At 43.7% G+C, this 16264-nt stretch overlaps 1 protein-coding gene across 1 annotated transcript; it reads left to right on the top strand.

Moving 5' to 3' along the window:
- Positions 1-6: 6 nt before the first annotated feature.
- On the top strand, positions 7-15985 carry LOC311119004 (vascular endothelial growth factor receptor 2-like). Its single transcript, XM_084193755.1, has 15 exons — positions 7-17; positions 1515-1621; positions 9681-9816; positions 9930-10034; positions 10153-10266; positions 10697-10785; positions 11030-11192; positions 11555-11772; positions 11866-11977; positions 12224-12323; positions 12517-12622; positions 14383-14531; positions 14701-14785; positions 14871-14956; positions 15086-15985. Exons 2-15 carry the CDS (start codon positions 1574-1576, stop codon positions 15300-15302), a joined length of 1728 nt encoding a protein of 575 aa, XP_084049881.1. The 5' UTR covers positions 7-17; positions 1515-1573; the 3' UTR covers positions 15303-15985.
- Positions 15986-16264: the final 279 nt, after the last annotated feature.

Below are 16264 nucleotides of genomic sequence, written 5' to 3'. Positions count from 1 at the left end.
CTACCTTATCACTGAAGGTCAGTCTCTCCCTCCCACTACGGAAAATGGATCACAGGACAGGAAACAGCCACCACTAATCACCCTGCAGACATAATGCAGTATGTCAAAATGCCTGTATTTCCTGTTCTCTGGTGGTATATTTATAACCAAAAGAAGGTACTGCCATAACCAAAGAGGGATTCATACCACAATTAATTTGTTCAGTTTTACTCATGATGTCTTACCCATAAACTCCCATTCATTCATTTATAGATGTTTTAAATAGCTGGCCTCAAGGTTCCCCTGATTCACCTCCCCATTCTGTTATATCAAAGATGAAGTGTACAAATAAGTGTTCCCCCACGGAGCAGGAAGCGGGCCCTGTTAGAGCACATCCTCCTGGGAGTTTCAGAATACCAAACAATAAGAAGCCCAACAAGGACAAAGGGAGGGGCCGACCCAGAACACTGAGACACAGCAACAAACAAACAGACATACAGAGTGACCAGTTACAGATGTAGGATCTTAATTTGATCACTCTGCAAACTTGCAGTGTATTTAAGGTTTAAAAAGGCTTCTAAAGTTTGTAATTTCCACTTTAAAATGTCAGACTTGAATTGCCCTAACAAAAAATGTATCAACCCCTACAAAAAATGTCCATTAATTATAATCCACATAATAATTCACATTTAATGTTGCTGCAGGATTATTTTCCTTCTGTAGCAAACTGGCTCAAATTAAGATCCTACATCTGTAGGACCTACGTGACCCAGCCCCCGCCACAAGCCACTGGCCACCGGCCCGGCACCCAGTCAGAGCTCAGGGTCTCTCAGGCACCAGTGAGCCTCACTAACGAGACAGGACAGAGGACAGAGGCTGCCTCAGCTCACTAACGAGAAGTTCCTGTTATACGTGGGCGGATGACGAGAGAGGGATATTGGGCGAAAGAGAGAAAAGGGGATAGAGATGGAAAGAGAGAGAAGGAGTAGGGTGTCAACATTGACGATGGGGGTAGATCATTAGGGTTCTACAACTTGTAGTCACAGACAAATAGTGAAATTACAGTTTTTTTCCAGGTTGACTTTGGCCAGAGTGATGCTGGCCCCAGAATATTTGTTATGACTAGATAGAATATCAGGTCTGCTCACAGCCTGAATTCCAACAGTGCCCTTCCTCCAATACAAACACGCACACAGACACACAGGTTTCCTGAAACCGTGTTCCTCCTAGCTTGGTACTGATTTACAGCCAAAGCCCGTTGTAATTGGCAAATTCTCCAAATTCCAAATTGACAGAGAAAATCTATTTCAAAAGGAAAAACACAAAACTATGAACAATTTAAATTAAATATAACTTTTTTCAAGTGATTGACAATAGATCTGACTGACATGGTCTGTAAAGAAATAGTTTAAAAATAATGTGTACTGACTGACATACATATAGAACGACTGAGTAATGAAGAGGTAAATACTCTTGTACCGTTTACTGTAGTTCATACTAGTTCATACTCACTCTGGTTATTGTTTTGGTTGTAGGAGCAGAGGAGAAGACTAATGTAGAGCTGATTGTTCCTATTGGCTCTGTGGTCATCGCCATGTTCTTCTGGCTACTCATCGTCTTCGTCATCCGCAGCAGGAAAAGAGTAAGACTGCTCTACTCATCCCCTTTCCCTCCTTTCCACACCCCTCTGCACAGTCACATACACACACAGCCATACACACAGACGGATGGGTCTGACAGATGAGAAGTGACTGGTCTAGCTCAGTGTCTACTCTCCTTTGTGTTGGGGAACAACAGAGCCACATTCTGCTGCCAGAATTCACGTAGCTCAGTCCCTCCATCACTGGCTGGGCCTGGCATGGCTTCTATCTGATGGACCAGCAGAGGCACTGAGAGGGGACTAACACATGACACACTCTCATAGACAAACATTCATATATAAACATAAAACGGGGCTTTCCATCCATCAGGGGAAATGTCTGAAGGCACTATATCTGTAGGTCATTATAGAAAATATGTAATATAGTAAAAATATATACAGTACCAGTCAAAAGTTTGGACACACCTACTCATTCAAGGGTTTTTCTTTATTTTAACTATTTTTTATATTGTAGAATAATAGTGAAGACATCAAAACTATGAAATAACACATATGGAATCATGTAGTAACTAAAAAAGTGTTAAACAAATTCTTCAAATAGCCACTCTTTGCCTTGATGACAGCTTTGAACACTTGTCGCATTCTCTCAACCAGCTTCATGAGGTAGTCACCGCTTTATTGCATTTTAATTAACAGATGTGCCTTCTTAAAAGTTAATTTGTGGAATTTCTTTCCTTCTTAATGCATTTGAGCCAATCAGTTGTGTTGTGACATGGTAGGGGGTATACAGAAGATAGCCCTATTTGGTAAAAGTCCAATCAATTAAAAAGTATACCAGTTTCATTTAAGGACCAAAGGATTGACAGCCGTCCCATATAGATTGCAAAATAGTTGGGAAGAGATTTTTGACGTACCGATTCCATGGCATAGTGTGATACGCAACACAACGCTGGATTCAAAACTTAGAATTTTTCAATTTAAATTATTATACAAAATTCTTGCTACCAATAGAATGTTATTTATAAGGGGGATACAATCTTCTCAGCTCTGTAGATTTTGCTGCGAAGAGACAGAATCATTAGATCATTTGTTTTGGTACTGTCCATTTGTAGCTTGTTTTTGGTCACAGGTCCAGGAATGGCTGAAGGATTGCAATATTTACCTGGAGCTAACCCTGCAGATAGCACTACTGGGTGATTTGAAAAGTCATAGTCAATCGATCAATACTATAATAATACTTTTAGCAAAAATGTTTATTTTCAATTTACAATCTGTAGAAACAATGAGAATAGAAGGGTTCAGAACTTTTGTGAAACATCACAGTACAGTTGAAAAATATATGGCAAATAAAAAATCCAATATGGATGGTGTTAAGAGATACAGTGGGGAAAAAAAGTATTTAGTCAGCCACCAATTGTGCAAGTTCTCCCACTTAAAAAGATGAGAGAGGCCTGTAATTTTCATCATAGGTACACGTCAACTATGACAGACAAAATGAGATTTTTTTTCTCCAGAAAATCACATTGTAGGATTTTTAATGAATGTATTTGCAAATTATGGTGGAAAATAAGTATTTGGTCAATAACAAAAGTTTCTCAGTACTTTGTTATATACCCTTTGTTGGCAATGACACAGGTCAAACGTTTTCTGTAAGTCTTCACAAGGTTTTCACACACTGTTGCTGGTATTTTGGCCCATTCCTCCATGCAGATCTCCTCTAGAGCAGTGATGTTTTGGGGCTGTCACTGGGCAACATGGACTTTCAACTCCCTCCAAAGATTTTCTATGGGGTTGAGATCTGGAGACTGGCTAGGCCACTCCAGGACCTTGAAATGCTTCTTACGAAGCCACTCCTTCGTTGCCCGGGCGGTGTGTTTGGGATCATTGTCATGCTGAAAGACCCAGCCACGTTTCATCTTCAATGCCCTTGCTGATGGAAGGAGGTTTTCACTCAAAATCTCACGATACATGGCCCCATTCATTCTTTCCTTTACACGGATCAGTCGTCCTGGTCCCTTGCAGAAAAACAGCCCCAAAGCATGAAGTTTCCACCCCCATGCTTCACAGTAGGTATGGTGTTCTTTGGATGCAACTCAGCATTCTTTGTCCTCCAAACACGACGAGTTGAGTTTTTACCAAAAAGTTATATTTTGGTTTCATCTGACCATATGACATTCTCCCAATCCTCTTCTGGATCATCCAAATGCACTCTAGCAAACTTCAGACGGGCCTGGACATGTACTGGCTTAAGCAGGGGGACACGTCTGGCACTGCAGGATTTGAGTCCCTGGCGGCGTAGTGTGTTACTGATGGTAGGCTTTGTTACTTTGGTCCCAGCTCTCTGAAGGTCATTCATTAGGTCCCCCCGTGTGGTTCTGGGATTTTTGCTCACCGTTCTTGTGATCATTTTGACCCCACAGGGTGAGATCTTGCGTGGAGCCCCAGATCGAGGGAGATTATCAGTGGTCTTGTATGTCTTCCATTTCCTAATAATTGCTCCCACAGTTGATTTCTTCAAACCAAGCTGCTTACCTATTGCAGATTCAGTCTTCCCAGCCTGGTGCAGGTCTACAATTTTGTTTCTGGTGTCCTTTGACAGCTCTTTGGTCTTGGCCATAGTGGAGTTTGGAGTGTGACTGTTTGAGGTTGTGGACAGGTGTCTTTTATACTGATAACAAGTTCAAACAGGTGCCATTAATACAGGTAACGAGTGGAGGACAGAGGAGCCTCTTAAAGAAGAAGTTACAGGTCTGTGAGAGCCAGAAAATTGCTTGTTTGTACGTGACCAAATACTTATTTTCCACCATAATTTGCAAATAAATTCATTAAAAATCCTACAATGTGATTTTCTGGAGAAAAAAAATCTCAATTTGTCTGTCATAGTTGACGTGTACCTATGATGAAAGTTACAGGCCTCTCTCATCTTTTTAAGTGGGAGAACTTGCACAATTGGTGGCTGACTAAATACGTTTTTCCCCACTGTAGATGGGAGGTATTGAATGGAGCTGAAGGATGGGACTAATAACAACTAACAACAACTAATAACAACAAGATAACTAATGTAAAGCATACTGTGTCCATAATAAGTATATAGGTTATAGGTTGAGAGCTTTTGTGAAAGAGCACAATAAAAAATATATGGCATATAGAAGCAAACCAGATGGACATCATGAAAATGATCAGAGAGGTTGAGGGTAGAGGAAGTTCAGGAGTAAAAACAAACAAAATAGAATTACTGTAAAATTGACTGTGTCCATAAAATGTATATAGTATGTATAAGATGGAAGTAGAGGCCTAAGCGTTGTTGTTCACTAGTTTTCTCCAATTAGGGGAGGGGTGGTGGGGTTGGAAAGTAATAAAGGGAAATATATATTTTTTAAAGGATATGTATATACAGTCGGAAGTTTACAAACACTTTGGTTGGAGTCATTGAAACTCGTTTTTCAACCCCTCCGCAAATTTATTTTTAACAAACTATAGTTTTGGCAAGTCGGTTAGGACATCTACTTTGTGCATGACACAAGTAATTTTTCCAACAATTGTTTACAGACAGATTATTTCACTTATAATTCACTGTATCACAATTCCAGAGGGTCAGAAGTTTACATACACTAAGTTGACTGTGCCTTTAAGGATGTATTTCAAGACCTACCTTCAAACTCAGTGCCTCTTTGCTTGACATCATGGGAAAATCAAAAGAATTCAGCCAAGACCTCAGAAAAATAATTGTAGACCTCCACAAGTCTGGTTCATCCTTGGGAGCAATTTCTAAATTCCTGAAGGTACCACGTTCATCTGTACAAACAATAGTACGCAAGTATAAACACCATGGGACCACTCAGCTGTCATACCGCTCAGGAAGGAGACGCATTCTGTCTCCTAGTGATGAACGTACTTTAGTGCGAAAAGTGCAAATTAATCCCAGAACAAGAGCAAAGGACCTTCTGAAGATGCTGGAGGAAACAGGTACAAAAGTATCTATATCCACAGTAAAACGAGTCCTATATCGACATAACCTGAAAGGCCGCTCAGCAAGGAAGAAGCCACTGCTCCAAAACCGCCATAAAAAAGCCAGACTACGGTTTGCAACTGCACATGGGGACAAAGATCGTACTTTTTGGAGGAATGTCCTCTGGTCTGATGAAACAAAAATAGAACTGTTTGCCATAATGACCATCATTATGTTTGGAGGGAAAAGGGGGTTGCTTGCAAGCCGAAGAACACCATCCCAACCGTGAAGCACGGGGGTGGCAGCATCATGCTGTGGGGGTGCTTTGCTACAGGAGGGACTGGTGCACTTCACAAAATAGATGGCATTACATTTACATTTTCATAATTTAGCAGACGCTCTTATCTAGAGCGACTTACAAATTGGTGCATTCACCTTATAGCCAGTGGGATAACCACTTTACAATATGTATTTTTTTTCTTTCTTTGGGGTGGGGTAAGGGGGGGTAGAAGGATTACTTTATCCTATCCCAGGTATTCCTTAAAGAGGTGGGGTTTCAAGTGTCTCCGGAAGGTGGTGAGTGACTCCGCTGTTCTGGTGTCGTGAGGGAGCTTGTTCCACCATTGGGGTGCCAGAGCAGCGAACAGTTTTGACTGGGCTGAGCGGGAACTGTGCTTCCGCAGAGGTAGGGGGGCCAGCAGGCCAGAGGTGGATGAACGCAATGCCCTCGTTTGGGTGTAGGGACTGATCAGAGCCTGAAGGTACGGAGGTGCCGTTCCCCTCACAGCTCCGTAGGCAAGCACCATGGTCTTGTAGCAGATGCGAGCTTCAACTGGAAGCCAGTGGAGTGTGCGGAGGAGCGGGGTGACGTGAGAGAACTTGGGAAGGTTGAACACCAGACGGGCTGCGGCATTCTGGATGAGTTGTAGGGGTTTAATGGCACAGGCAGGGAGCCCAGCCAACAGCGAGTTGCAGTAATCCAGACGGGAGATGACAAGTGCCTGGATTAGGACCTGTGCTGCTTCCTGTGTAAGGCAGGGTCGTACTCTCCGAATGTTGTAGAGCATGAACCTACAGGATCGGGTCACCGCCTTGATGTTAGCGGAGAATGACAGGGTGTTGTCCAGGGTCACGCCAAGGCTCTTCGCCCTCTAGGAGGAGGACACAACGGAGTTGTCAACCGTGATGGCGAGATCATGGAATGGGCAGTCCTTCCCCGGGAGGAAGAGCAGCTCCGTCTTGCCGAGGTTCAGCTTGAGGTGGTGATCCGTCATCCACACTGATATGTCTGCCAGACATGCAGAGATGCGATTCGCCACCTGGTTATCAGAAGGGGGAAAGGAGAAGATTAGTTGTGTGTCGTCTGCGTAGCAATGATAGGAGAGGCCATGTGAGGATATGACAGAGCCAAGTGACTTGGTGTATAGCGAGAATAGGAGAGGGCCTAGAACTGAGCCCTGGGGGACACCAGTGGTGAGAGCACGTGGTGCGGAGACAGATTCTCGCCATGCCACTTGGTAGGAGCAACCGGTCAGGTAGGACGCAATCCAAGAGTGAGCCGCGCTGGAGATGCCCAACTCGGAGAGGGTGGAGAGGAGGATCTGATGGTTCACAGTATCAAAGGCAGCAGACAGGTCTAGAAGGACAAGAGCAGAGGAGAGAGAGTTAGCTTTAGCAGTGCGGAGAGCCTCCGTGACACAGAGAAGAGCAGTCTCAGTTGAATGATCAGTCTTGAAACCTGACTGGTTTGGATCTAGAAGGTCATTCTGAGAGAGATAGCAAGAGAGTTGGCTAAAGATGGCACGCTCAAGAGTTTTGGAGAGAAAAGAAAGAAGGGATACTGGTCTGTAGTTGTTGACATCAGAGGGATCGAGTGTTGGTTTTTTGAGAAGGGGTGCAACTCTCGCTCTCTTGAAGACGGAAGGGACATAGCCAGCGGTCAAGGATGAGTTGATGTGCGAGGTGAGGTAAGGGAGAAGGTCACCGGAGATGGTCTGGAGAAGAGAGGAGGGGATAGGGTCAAGCGGGCAGGTTGTTGGGCGGCCGGCCATCACAAGTCGCAAGATTTCATCTGGAGAGAGAGGGGAGAAAGAAGTCAAAGCATAGGGTAGGGCAGTGTGAGCAGGACCAGCAGTGTCATCATGAGGAAGGAAAATTATGTGGATATATTGAAGCAACATCTCAAGACATCAATCAGGAAGTTAAAGCTTGGTCGCAAATGGGTCTTCCAAATGGACAATGACCCCAAGCATTCTTCCAAAATTGTGGCAAAATGGCTTAAGGACAACAAAGTCAAGATATTGAAGTGGCCATCACAAAGCCCTGACCTCAATCCTATAGAACATTTGTGGGCAGAACTGAAAAAGCGTGTGTAAGCAAGGAGGCCTACAAACCTGACTCAGTTACACCAGCTCTGTCAGGAGGAATGGGCCAAAATTCAACCAACTTATTTTGGGAAGCTTGTGGAAGGCTACCCGAAACATTTGACCCAAGTTAAACAATTTAAAGGCAATGCTACCAAATACTATTTGAGTGAATGTAAACTTCTGACTCACTGGGAATGTGATGAAATAAATAAAAGCTGAAATAAATAATTATCTCCAATATTATTCTGACATTTCATATACTTAAAATGAAGTGGTGATCCTAACTGACCTAAAACAGGGAATTTTTACAAGGATTAAATGTCAGGAATTGTGAAAAACTGAGTTTAAATGTATTTGGTTAAGGTGTATGTAAACTTCCTACCTCAACTGTATATGTATGTATGTATATGTATGTGTGTATATATATATATATATATATATTTATATATATATTTGCGAGAGAAAAAAAACATATGGGGAATTGGAAGTGATGCAGACAATTACATTGATGGAAGTTACAATCTATCTGCAATATTAAAGCTGATCTTCCCCTTAAAAATATATAAATAATAATATTTTAAAAAAGACCAAGTCCATATTATGTCAAGAACAGCTCAAATAAGCCAAGAGAAACGACAGCCCATCATTACTTTAGGACATGAAGGTCAGTCAATACGGAACATTTCAAGAACTTTGAAAGTTTCTTCAAGTGCAGTCGCAAAAACCATCAAGCGCTATGATGAAACTGGCTCTCATGAGGACCGCCACAGGAAAGGAGGACCCAGAGTTACCTCTGCTGCAGAGGATAAGTTCATTAGAGTTACCAGCCTCAGAAATTGCAGCCCAAATAAATACATCACAGAGTTCAAGTAACAGACACATCTCAACATCAACTGTTCAGAGGAGGCTGTGTGAATCAGGCCTTCATTGTCGAATTGCTGCAAAGAAACCATTACTAAAGGACACCAATAAGAAGAAGAGACCTGCTTGGGCCAAGAAACACGAGCAATTGACATTAGACCAGTGGAAATTTGTCCTTTGGTCTGGAGTCCAAATTGGAGATTTTTGGTTCCAACCTCAGTGTCTTTGTGAAACGCGGTGTGGGTGAACAGATGATCTCCGCATGTGTATTTCCCACCGTAAAGCATGGAGGAGGAGGTGTTATGGTGTGGGGGTGCTTTGCTGGTGACACTGTCTGTGATTTATTTAGAATTCAAGGCACACATAACCAGCATTGCTATCACAGCATTCTGCAGTGATACGCCATCCCATCTGGTTTGGGCTTAGTGGGACTATCACTTGTTTTTCAACAGGACAATGACCCAACACATCTCCAGGCTGTGTAAGGGCTATTGTACCAAGAAGGAGAGTGATGGAGTGCTGCATCAGATGACCTGGTCTCCACAATTGAGGTGGTTTGGGATGAGTCGGACCGCAGAGTGAAGGGAAAGCAGCCAACAAGTGCTCAGAATATGTGGGATCTCCTTCAAGACTGTTGGAAAAGCATTCCAGGTGAAGCTGGTTGAGAGAATGCCAAGAGTGTGCAAAGCTGTCATCAAATCAAAGGGTGGCTACTTTGAAGAATCAAAAATATATTTTGATTTGTTTAACACGTTTTTGGTTATTACATGATCCCAAATGTGTTTTCATAGTTTTTTGTTGTCTTCACTATTATTCTACAATGTAGAAAATAGTAAAAATAAAGAAAAACCCTGGAATGAGTAGGTGTGTCCAAACTTTTGACTGGTACTGTATATTTCTCTCTCTCTCAACTCCCTCTCTCTAGCCAAATAATGGGGACATGAAGACAGGGTACCTGTCCATCATCCTTGAATCTGAGGACATGCCCATGGACGAGCACTGTGAGAGGCTCACATACGATGCCAACAAGTGGGAGTTCCCTTGTGACAGGCTGAAGCTAGGTGAGACTTTCAGATCCTTATGGGTAATATTTTTTGGAGAAAGAGACGTTATACACAAGTGAGACTAAAGTTTTAAATCCACTGTCTGAAATGATATATGGTGTGTTTTGAAGGTGACCAATTGGGACGAGGAGCTTTTGGACAGGTAGTAGAGGCAGCTGCCTTTGGCATAGAGAAAGCCACTACCTGCACTACAGTGGCAGTCAAGATGCTGAAAGGTGGGTACACCTCCTTCTCATCCCCTGGCATACACACATGCAAGCAACACACACACACACACACACACACACAAACACACTATATGAGCTGACTGAGTTTTATCTCTGCCCACCACAGAGGGAGCCACCTCCAGTGAGTACCGTGCACTGTTGTCAGAGCTGAAGATCCTCATCCACATCGGCCATCATCTCAATGTAGTCAACCTGCTGGGGGCCTGCACCAAACCAGGGAGTGAGTCTTCACGTTATGAACACACACTCACACATTTCATATTTTACATATTTCCTTTCCTATTTTCTTTCCCCCTCTTTTTCTCTCTCACATCTCTGCTTCTACCTTTCTTGGCACCCCTTCCTCCGCCTCTTCCATTTGTGTTCTGCACATTGTATTCATCAGGAAGTGTCTGCTTTATTAGTGGTGAGAGGCAGAGAATAACGAGCATGCTCTATCTGTCCTAATTGTATATCTGCTCAAACCGCAGAGAGGAAGCCATGTTCCGGGAATGGGGAAGAGGGCCTCTGTTTCCATGTCCTCTCTCTCTTTCTCACTCCTACGCTTTCCCTTACTTTACTACACATAAACATTCTACAGTGCTCCAGTGAAGTGATGACGTTCCTCTGATATTGAACCTTTTCTCCCTCCATCTCCCTTCATCCCTCAGGTCCATTGATGGTGATTGTGGAGTACTGTAAACATGGCAACCTCTCCAGCTACTTAAAGAGCAAGCGTGGAGAATACAGCCCCTTCAAGGTAAATGAGCCATGCCCCAGAAACAGCAGTCTGTAAAGCCCAGACAGCCTCTGATGTGGTTACACTGATTCCAGACCATTACACAACTGTTCTCTGTGATGCTCTCATGTTGTCTGCCTGATCCGCTGGAATCTACCAGCTTCCATTTCGTGTCGTATTGCTAGGGCCAGGAGTTTTCCAGTCCAGTTCTCTATTGGACTTTTGGTCCTTGATCCTTTGACATGCCATTTCTCCATGGTTACAGAGGAGGCGGCCGCGGTCAGGTCAGTGGGAGCGGATGGAGGAGGACGTGACTGAAGGGGATCTGGGTTTGGGGACCAGCACCCACTTGGACATTTGCACTGGGACAGCAGTCTGCTCCAGACTGGGAGAGGAGAGCTCTGTTAGCCACATAGAGGAGGAGGATGGTACTGCAGCTTTATACCTCCATACTCACCACATGCAAATACTGTACATATCACCAATAGGATTTATATAGATGTAGGATCTTAATTTGAATTATTATTTGGATTATAATTGATGGACATTTTTGTAGGGGTTGATACATTTTTCGTTAGGGCAAATCAAGTCTGAAATTAATTTCAAAGTGGAAATTACAAACTTTAGAAGCCTTTTTTGCAAGAAAATTCTAAGCAACAAAAGATCCTACATCCCACTTCACTGATCACAATGTATAATGTATGATGTGATAATGTGATCATTTAAACTTTCCACTGTATTTGTTATGATATATATGCTATTACTAAATGCCCAATTTGACCCCATGCAGGGAGTTGTGAGTGGGAGGAGCACTTGACCATGGAGGACCTGATCAGCTACAGCTTCCAGGTGGCCAAGGGCATGGAGTTCCTCTCCTCTCGCAAGTGCATCCATCGGGACCTGGCAGCTAGGAACATCTTGCTCTCAGAAAACAATGTTGTGAAGATCTGTGACTTTGGTCTGGCCAGAGACGTCTACAAAGACCCCGACTATGTCCGCAAGGGAGACGTAAGCTACTAAGAACACGCCGTACCTCAGTCACTAACAGTGGTTATTATGACGTCTCATAAACTGTTTTATAAACTGTGATTCTCTCTACAGGCGCGGCTCCCTCTGAAATGGATGGCTCCTGAGACCATCTTTGACCGGGTCTATACCACACAGAGCGACGTGTGGTCCTTTGGCATTCTACTCTGGGAGATCTTCTCACTGGGTGAGCCAAGTGACAGTACCTCTTCAAACCCAACTTGACCACTTAGTGGCCGCACTATGACCACACTATGACCACACTATGACCACACTATGACCACACTATGACCACACTATGACCACACTATGACCACACTATGACCACACTATGACCACACTATGACCACACTATGACCACACAATGACCACACTATGACCACACTATGACCACACTGTGACTGTATTATAACGGTTGTTCTCTCCACTACAGGGGCATCTCCATACCCTGGTGTTGGCATTGATGAGGCATTCTGCAGGAGGTTGAAGGAAGGGACCAGGATGAGAGCACCAGACTATGCCACCACTGAGATGTGAGTGGACTACTGATATACGGCATATCACACTACATTACATACTGAAGCCTGCTCAATTGCATTATGACTGTGAAATACAATTATCTGCCAATAGAATCTGCCACAAGAAGCTATAGACAACAATGTGACACCATTGCAGTGTGTTGCAGTGATGATTTAACAAATGACCAGGTGACTATTGTTCTCCTAGATATCAAACCATGTTGGACTGCTGGCTAGACAAACCCACAGACAGACCAAATTTCACCGAGCTCGTAGAACATCTGGGAAACCTGCTACAGGCCAGCGCTCATCAGGTCTGTTTGTGTACATACAGTGAGGGAAAAAAGTATTTGATCCCCTGCTGATTTTGTACGTTTGCCCGCTGACAAAGAAATGATCAGTCTATAATTTTAATGCTAGGTTTATTTGAACAGTGAGAGACAGAATAACAACAAAATAATCCAGGAAAACACATGTCAAAAATGTTATAAATTGATTTGCATTTTCATGAGGGAAATAAGTATTTGACCCCCTCTCAATCAGAAAGATTTCTGGCTCCCAGGTGTCTTTTATACAGGTAACGAGCTGAGATTAGGAGCACACTCTTAAAGGGAGTGCTCCTAATCTCAGTTTGTTATCTGTATAAAAGACACCTGTCCACAGAAGCAATCAATCAATCAGATTCCAAACTCTCCACCATGGCCAAGACCAAAGAGCTCTCCAAGGATGTCAGGGACAAGATTGTAGACCTACACAAGGCTGGAATGGGCTACAAGACCATCGCCAAGCAGCTTGGTGAGAAGGTGACTACAGTTGGTGCGATTATTCGCAAATGGAAGAAACACAAAATAACTGTCAATCTCCCTCGGCCTGGGGCTCCATGGAAGATCACACCTTGTGGAGTTGCAATGATCATGAGAATGGTGAGGAATCAGCCCAGAACTACACGGGAGGATCTTGTCAATGATCTCAAGGCAGCTGGGACCATAGTCTCCAAGAAAACAATTGGTAACACACTACGCCGTGAAGGACTGAAATCCTGCAGCGCCCGCAAGGTCCCCCTGCTCAAGAAAGCACATATACAGGCCTGTCTAAAGTTTGCCAATGAACATCTGAATGATTCAGAGGATAACTAGGTTAAAGTGTTGTGGTCAGATGAGACCGAAATCGGGCTCTTTGGCATCAACTCAACTCGCCGTGTTTGGAGGAGGAGGAATGCTGCCTATGACCCCAAGAACACCATCCCCACCGCCAAACATGTAGGTGGAAACATTATGCTTTGGGGGTGTTTTTCTGCTAAGGGGACAGGACAACTTCACCGCATCCAAGGGACGATGGACGGCGCCATGTACCGTCAAATCTTGGGTGAGAACCTTCTGCCCTCAGCCAGGGCATTGAAAATGGGTCATGGATGGGTATTCCAGCATGACAATGACCCAAAAACACACGGCCAAGGCAACAAAGGAGTGGCTCAAGAAGAAGCACATTAAGGTCCTTGAGTGGCCTAGCCAGTCTCCAGACCTTAATCCCATAGAAAATCTGTGGAGGGAGCTGAAGGTTCGAGTTGCCAAGCGTCAGCCTCGAAACCTTAATGACTTGGAGAAGATCTGCAAAGAGGAGTGGGACAAAATCCTTCCTGAGATGTGTGCAAACCTGGTGGCCAACTACAAGAAACGTCTGACCTCTGTGATTGCCAAGAAGGGTTTTGCCACCAAGTAGTAAGTCATGTTTTGCAGAGGGGTCAAATACTTATTTCCCTCATTAAAATGCAAATCAATTTATAACATTTTTTACATGCGTTTTTCTGGATTTTTTTGTTGTTATTCTGTCTCTCACTGTCCAAATAAACCTACCATTAAAATTATAGACTGATCATGTCTTTATCAGTGGGCAAATGTACAAAATCAGCAGGGGATCAAATACTTTTTTCCCTCACTGTACATGTGTTGATTATGTGTGCTAGTTTATTTATGAAGGTATAGGTGCATGGTACGTTAATTTGTTCATCTTATTGTGTGTGTATGAGGTGAGAGCGTGAGGTCTGAGAGTGTAATTGTTGTGTGTTTACCTTCAGGATGGGAAGGACTACATCCCTCTGACAGCAGTGGAGGTGGAGGGGGGCTCACTCAGCCCTGAACCCAGGAACCCCTTCACCAGGATCATCAGAGAGGAAACCCACGTCCCCCAGATACACTGCGACAACACCACCCCCATCACCCTCGGGTCAGCAAGCATGCACACTGACTCAAATTAACACCAAGCATCGCATTGATCTGTCACAAATGAAACCCCAATATAGTGGACTACCTTTGCGCAGTTTGTATGAACACTTGCTAGTTGCTAGTGTAACTTGTGAGGCCTAGCTGTTGACCCCCCTCACTCCTCCTTATAGGCTCTCCCAGCAGAGTGACAGGTGCAGTCGACCACTCAGTGTGAAGACTTTTGATGACATCCCTGTGGAGCATAGCAGCGTCATGGTGAGTGTCTCCATGGTTACACAGTGTTACTCCCCCTTACATATCAACAGCCAATAATCTGAGTCCATGTGGGTGTTCCCTACAGGATGGTCAGACTGACAGCGGTATGGGCCTATCACCAGAGGAGATGAAGAGTCTGGACCATCAGCGTCACCGCACGTCCAACTTCAGGTGAGAAAACAGGAGGCCCATAACCCCCAATCCCAATGGTTATGTGTTATACTCTGGACTCTCACAGCATTTGTGTGATTGTTACTGTATTTGTTCATTGGATTATAAATGGTTCCTGTCCTCCTCTAGTCACATCCAGCGATGTAAGAGTAAGGAGTCTCTGGCCTCCGAGTCGTCCAATCAGACGAGTGGGTACCAGTCAGGCTACCACTCAGACGACACTGACGCACCCATTTATGCTAATGAGGAGATGATCATGAAGAGGAGCATCCAGAAGAAGCCACTGCCGCCCAAAACAGCAGACAAGTTCAGTGTTGAGGTGCGCTACAGTGCACCCCCTGTTTAGCCCCTAATGGTCACCACCATCATCACCAGAACTGTTCCCCTAAATGCCCACAAAATATACCCCTCTCCTTGAGCCTGTTTTTGCAGCACACAGCAGTACCCTCAGGTTACCATCAGGAACAATGACATCACATGTAGTAGTGCCTTATCCATTTCATTGTTTATTCAGTCAAAGTATTTTCTTATGAGATAAATGTAATATATTCAATGGGATTGATGAAGGTTGTATGCGATAATTCATCATTGTAAAGACCACTGTTTTTAGCAAACCCTTGGAATGCTATCATGTTTACACAGTAGATGGAAGGTCAGGGGAGCCACAGGGACACACCCACTTCCTGAGAAGCAATCCGCCAACTTCCTCAATTGCAGGAAATGGCAACTGGAATTTGAGACAATTGAATTAGCAAATGTTTTCATTCTTTTTTCTTTCTTTTTCTGTCAATTGTGTTTTATTGGAGAAGCCAGTCTACATCTCACACAAGTGGTTTTATCAAATGCAACACCTTCAAATGTTTTGTTCGGAAAAGTTTCTATCAGATGTTTAGCTTTTTCTAGATTGTTCTTGCCTCTCAATTGTACAGTTTATTACAATGAATTTTGTCTTTGTTATAATAACTTACCTTATTTGATTGAAACTGATTTCTACTGTACTAAACTTGTAATAAATGTAACTAGTTTTATAAAATAGATATATACTTGTAGACCTGTGTGTGTGTGTGTGTGTGTGTGTGTGTGTGTGTGTGTGTGTCTTTTCCTGTCTCTGTCAAATTGACCTTGAGGAGACAATACTTTCCCACCCATAGTCCGCGTTTTGATTTAAGCACTTCTCAGTAGTTGGTATTTACACTTACCTTATGCATGTGCGTAACAGGCTTTGCAGGCGTGGCTCCCTGATGTGCACTGAATACATTTAATTCAACCGCTGAAAACCCTCCCACTTTCTGGCCAACATATTTTTCA

This window comes from Coregonus lavaretus (assembly GCF_964263955.1).
Source record: "Coregonus lavaretus genome assembly, contig: HAP1_SCAFFOLD_1861, whole genome shotgun sequence".
NCBI lineage: Eukaryota > Metazoa > Chordata > Actinopteri > Salmoniformes > Salmonidae > Coregonus > Coregonus lavaretus.
The sequence above is the reverse complement of the archived record's forward strand: the minus strand, read 5'-3'. Positions and strand labels throughout refer to the sequence as shown.

Excerpts from the sequence above, each read along its gene's own strand:
- LOC311119004 (XM_084193755.1), top strand. The coding sequence starts at position 1,574 with ATGTTCTTCTGGCTACTCATCGTCTTCGTCATCCGCAGCAGGAAAAGA. Across the intron at positions 12,324-12,516 it reads GACTATGCCACCACTGAGAT|ATATCAAACCATGTTGGACT; the intron begins GTGAGTGGACTA and ends TTGTTCTCCTAG. Across the intron at positions 14,786-14,870 it reads TGGAGCATAGCAGCGTCATG|GATGGTCAGACTGACAGCGG; the intron begins GTGAGTGTCTCC and ends TGTTCCCTACAG.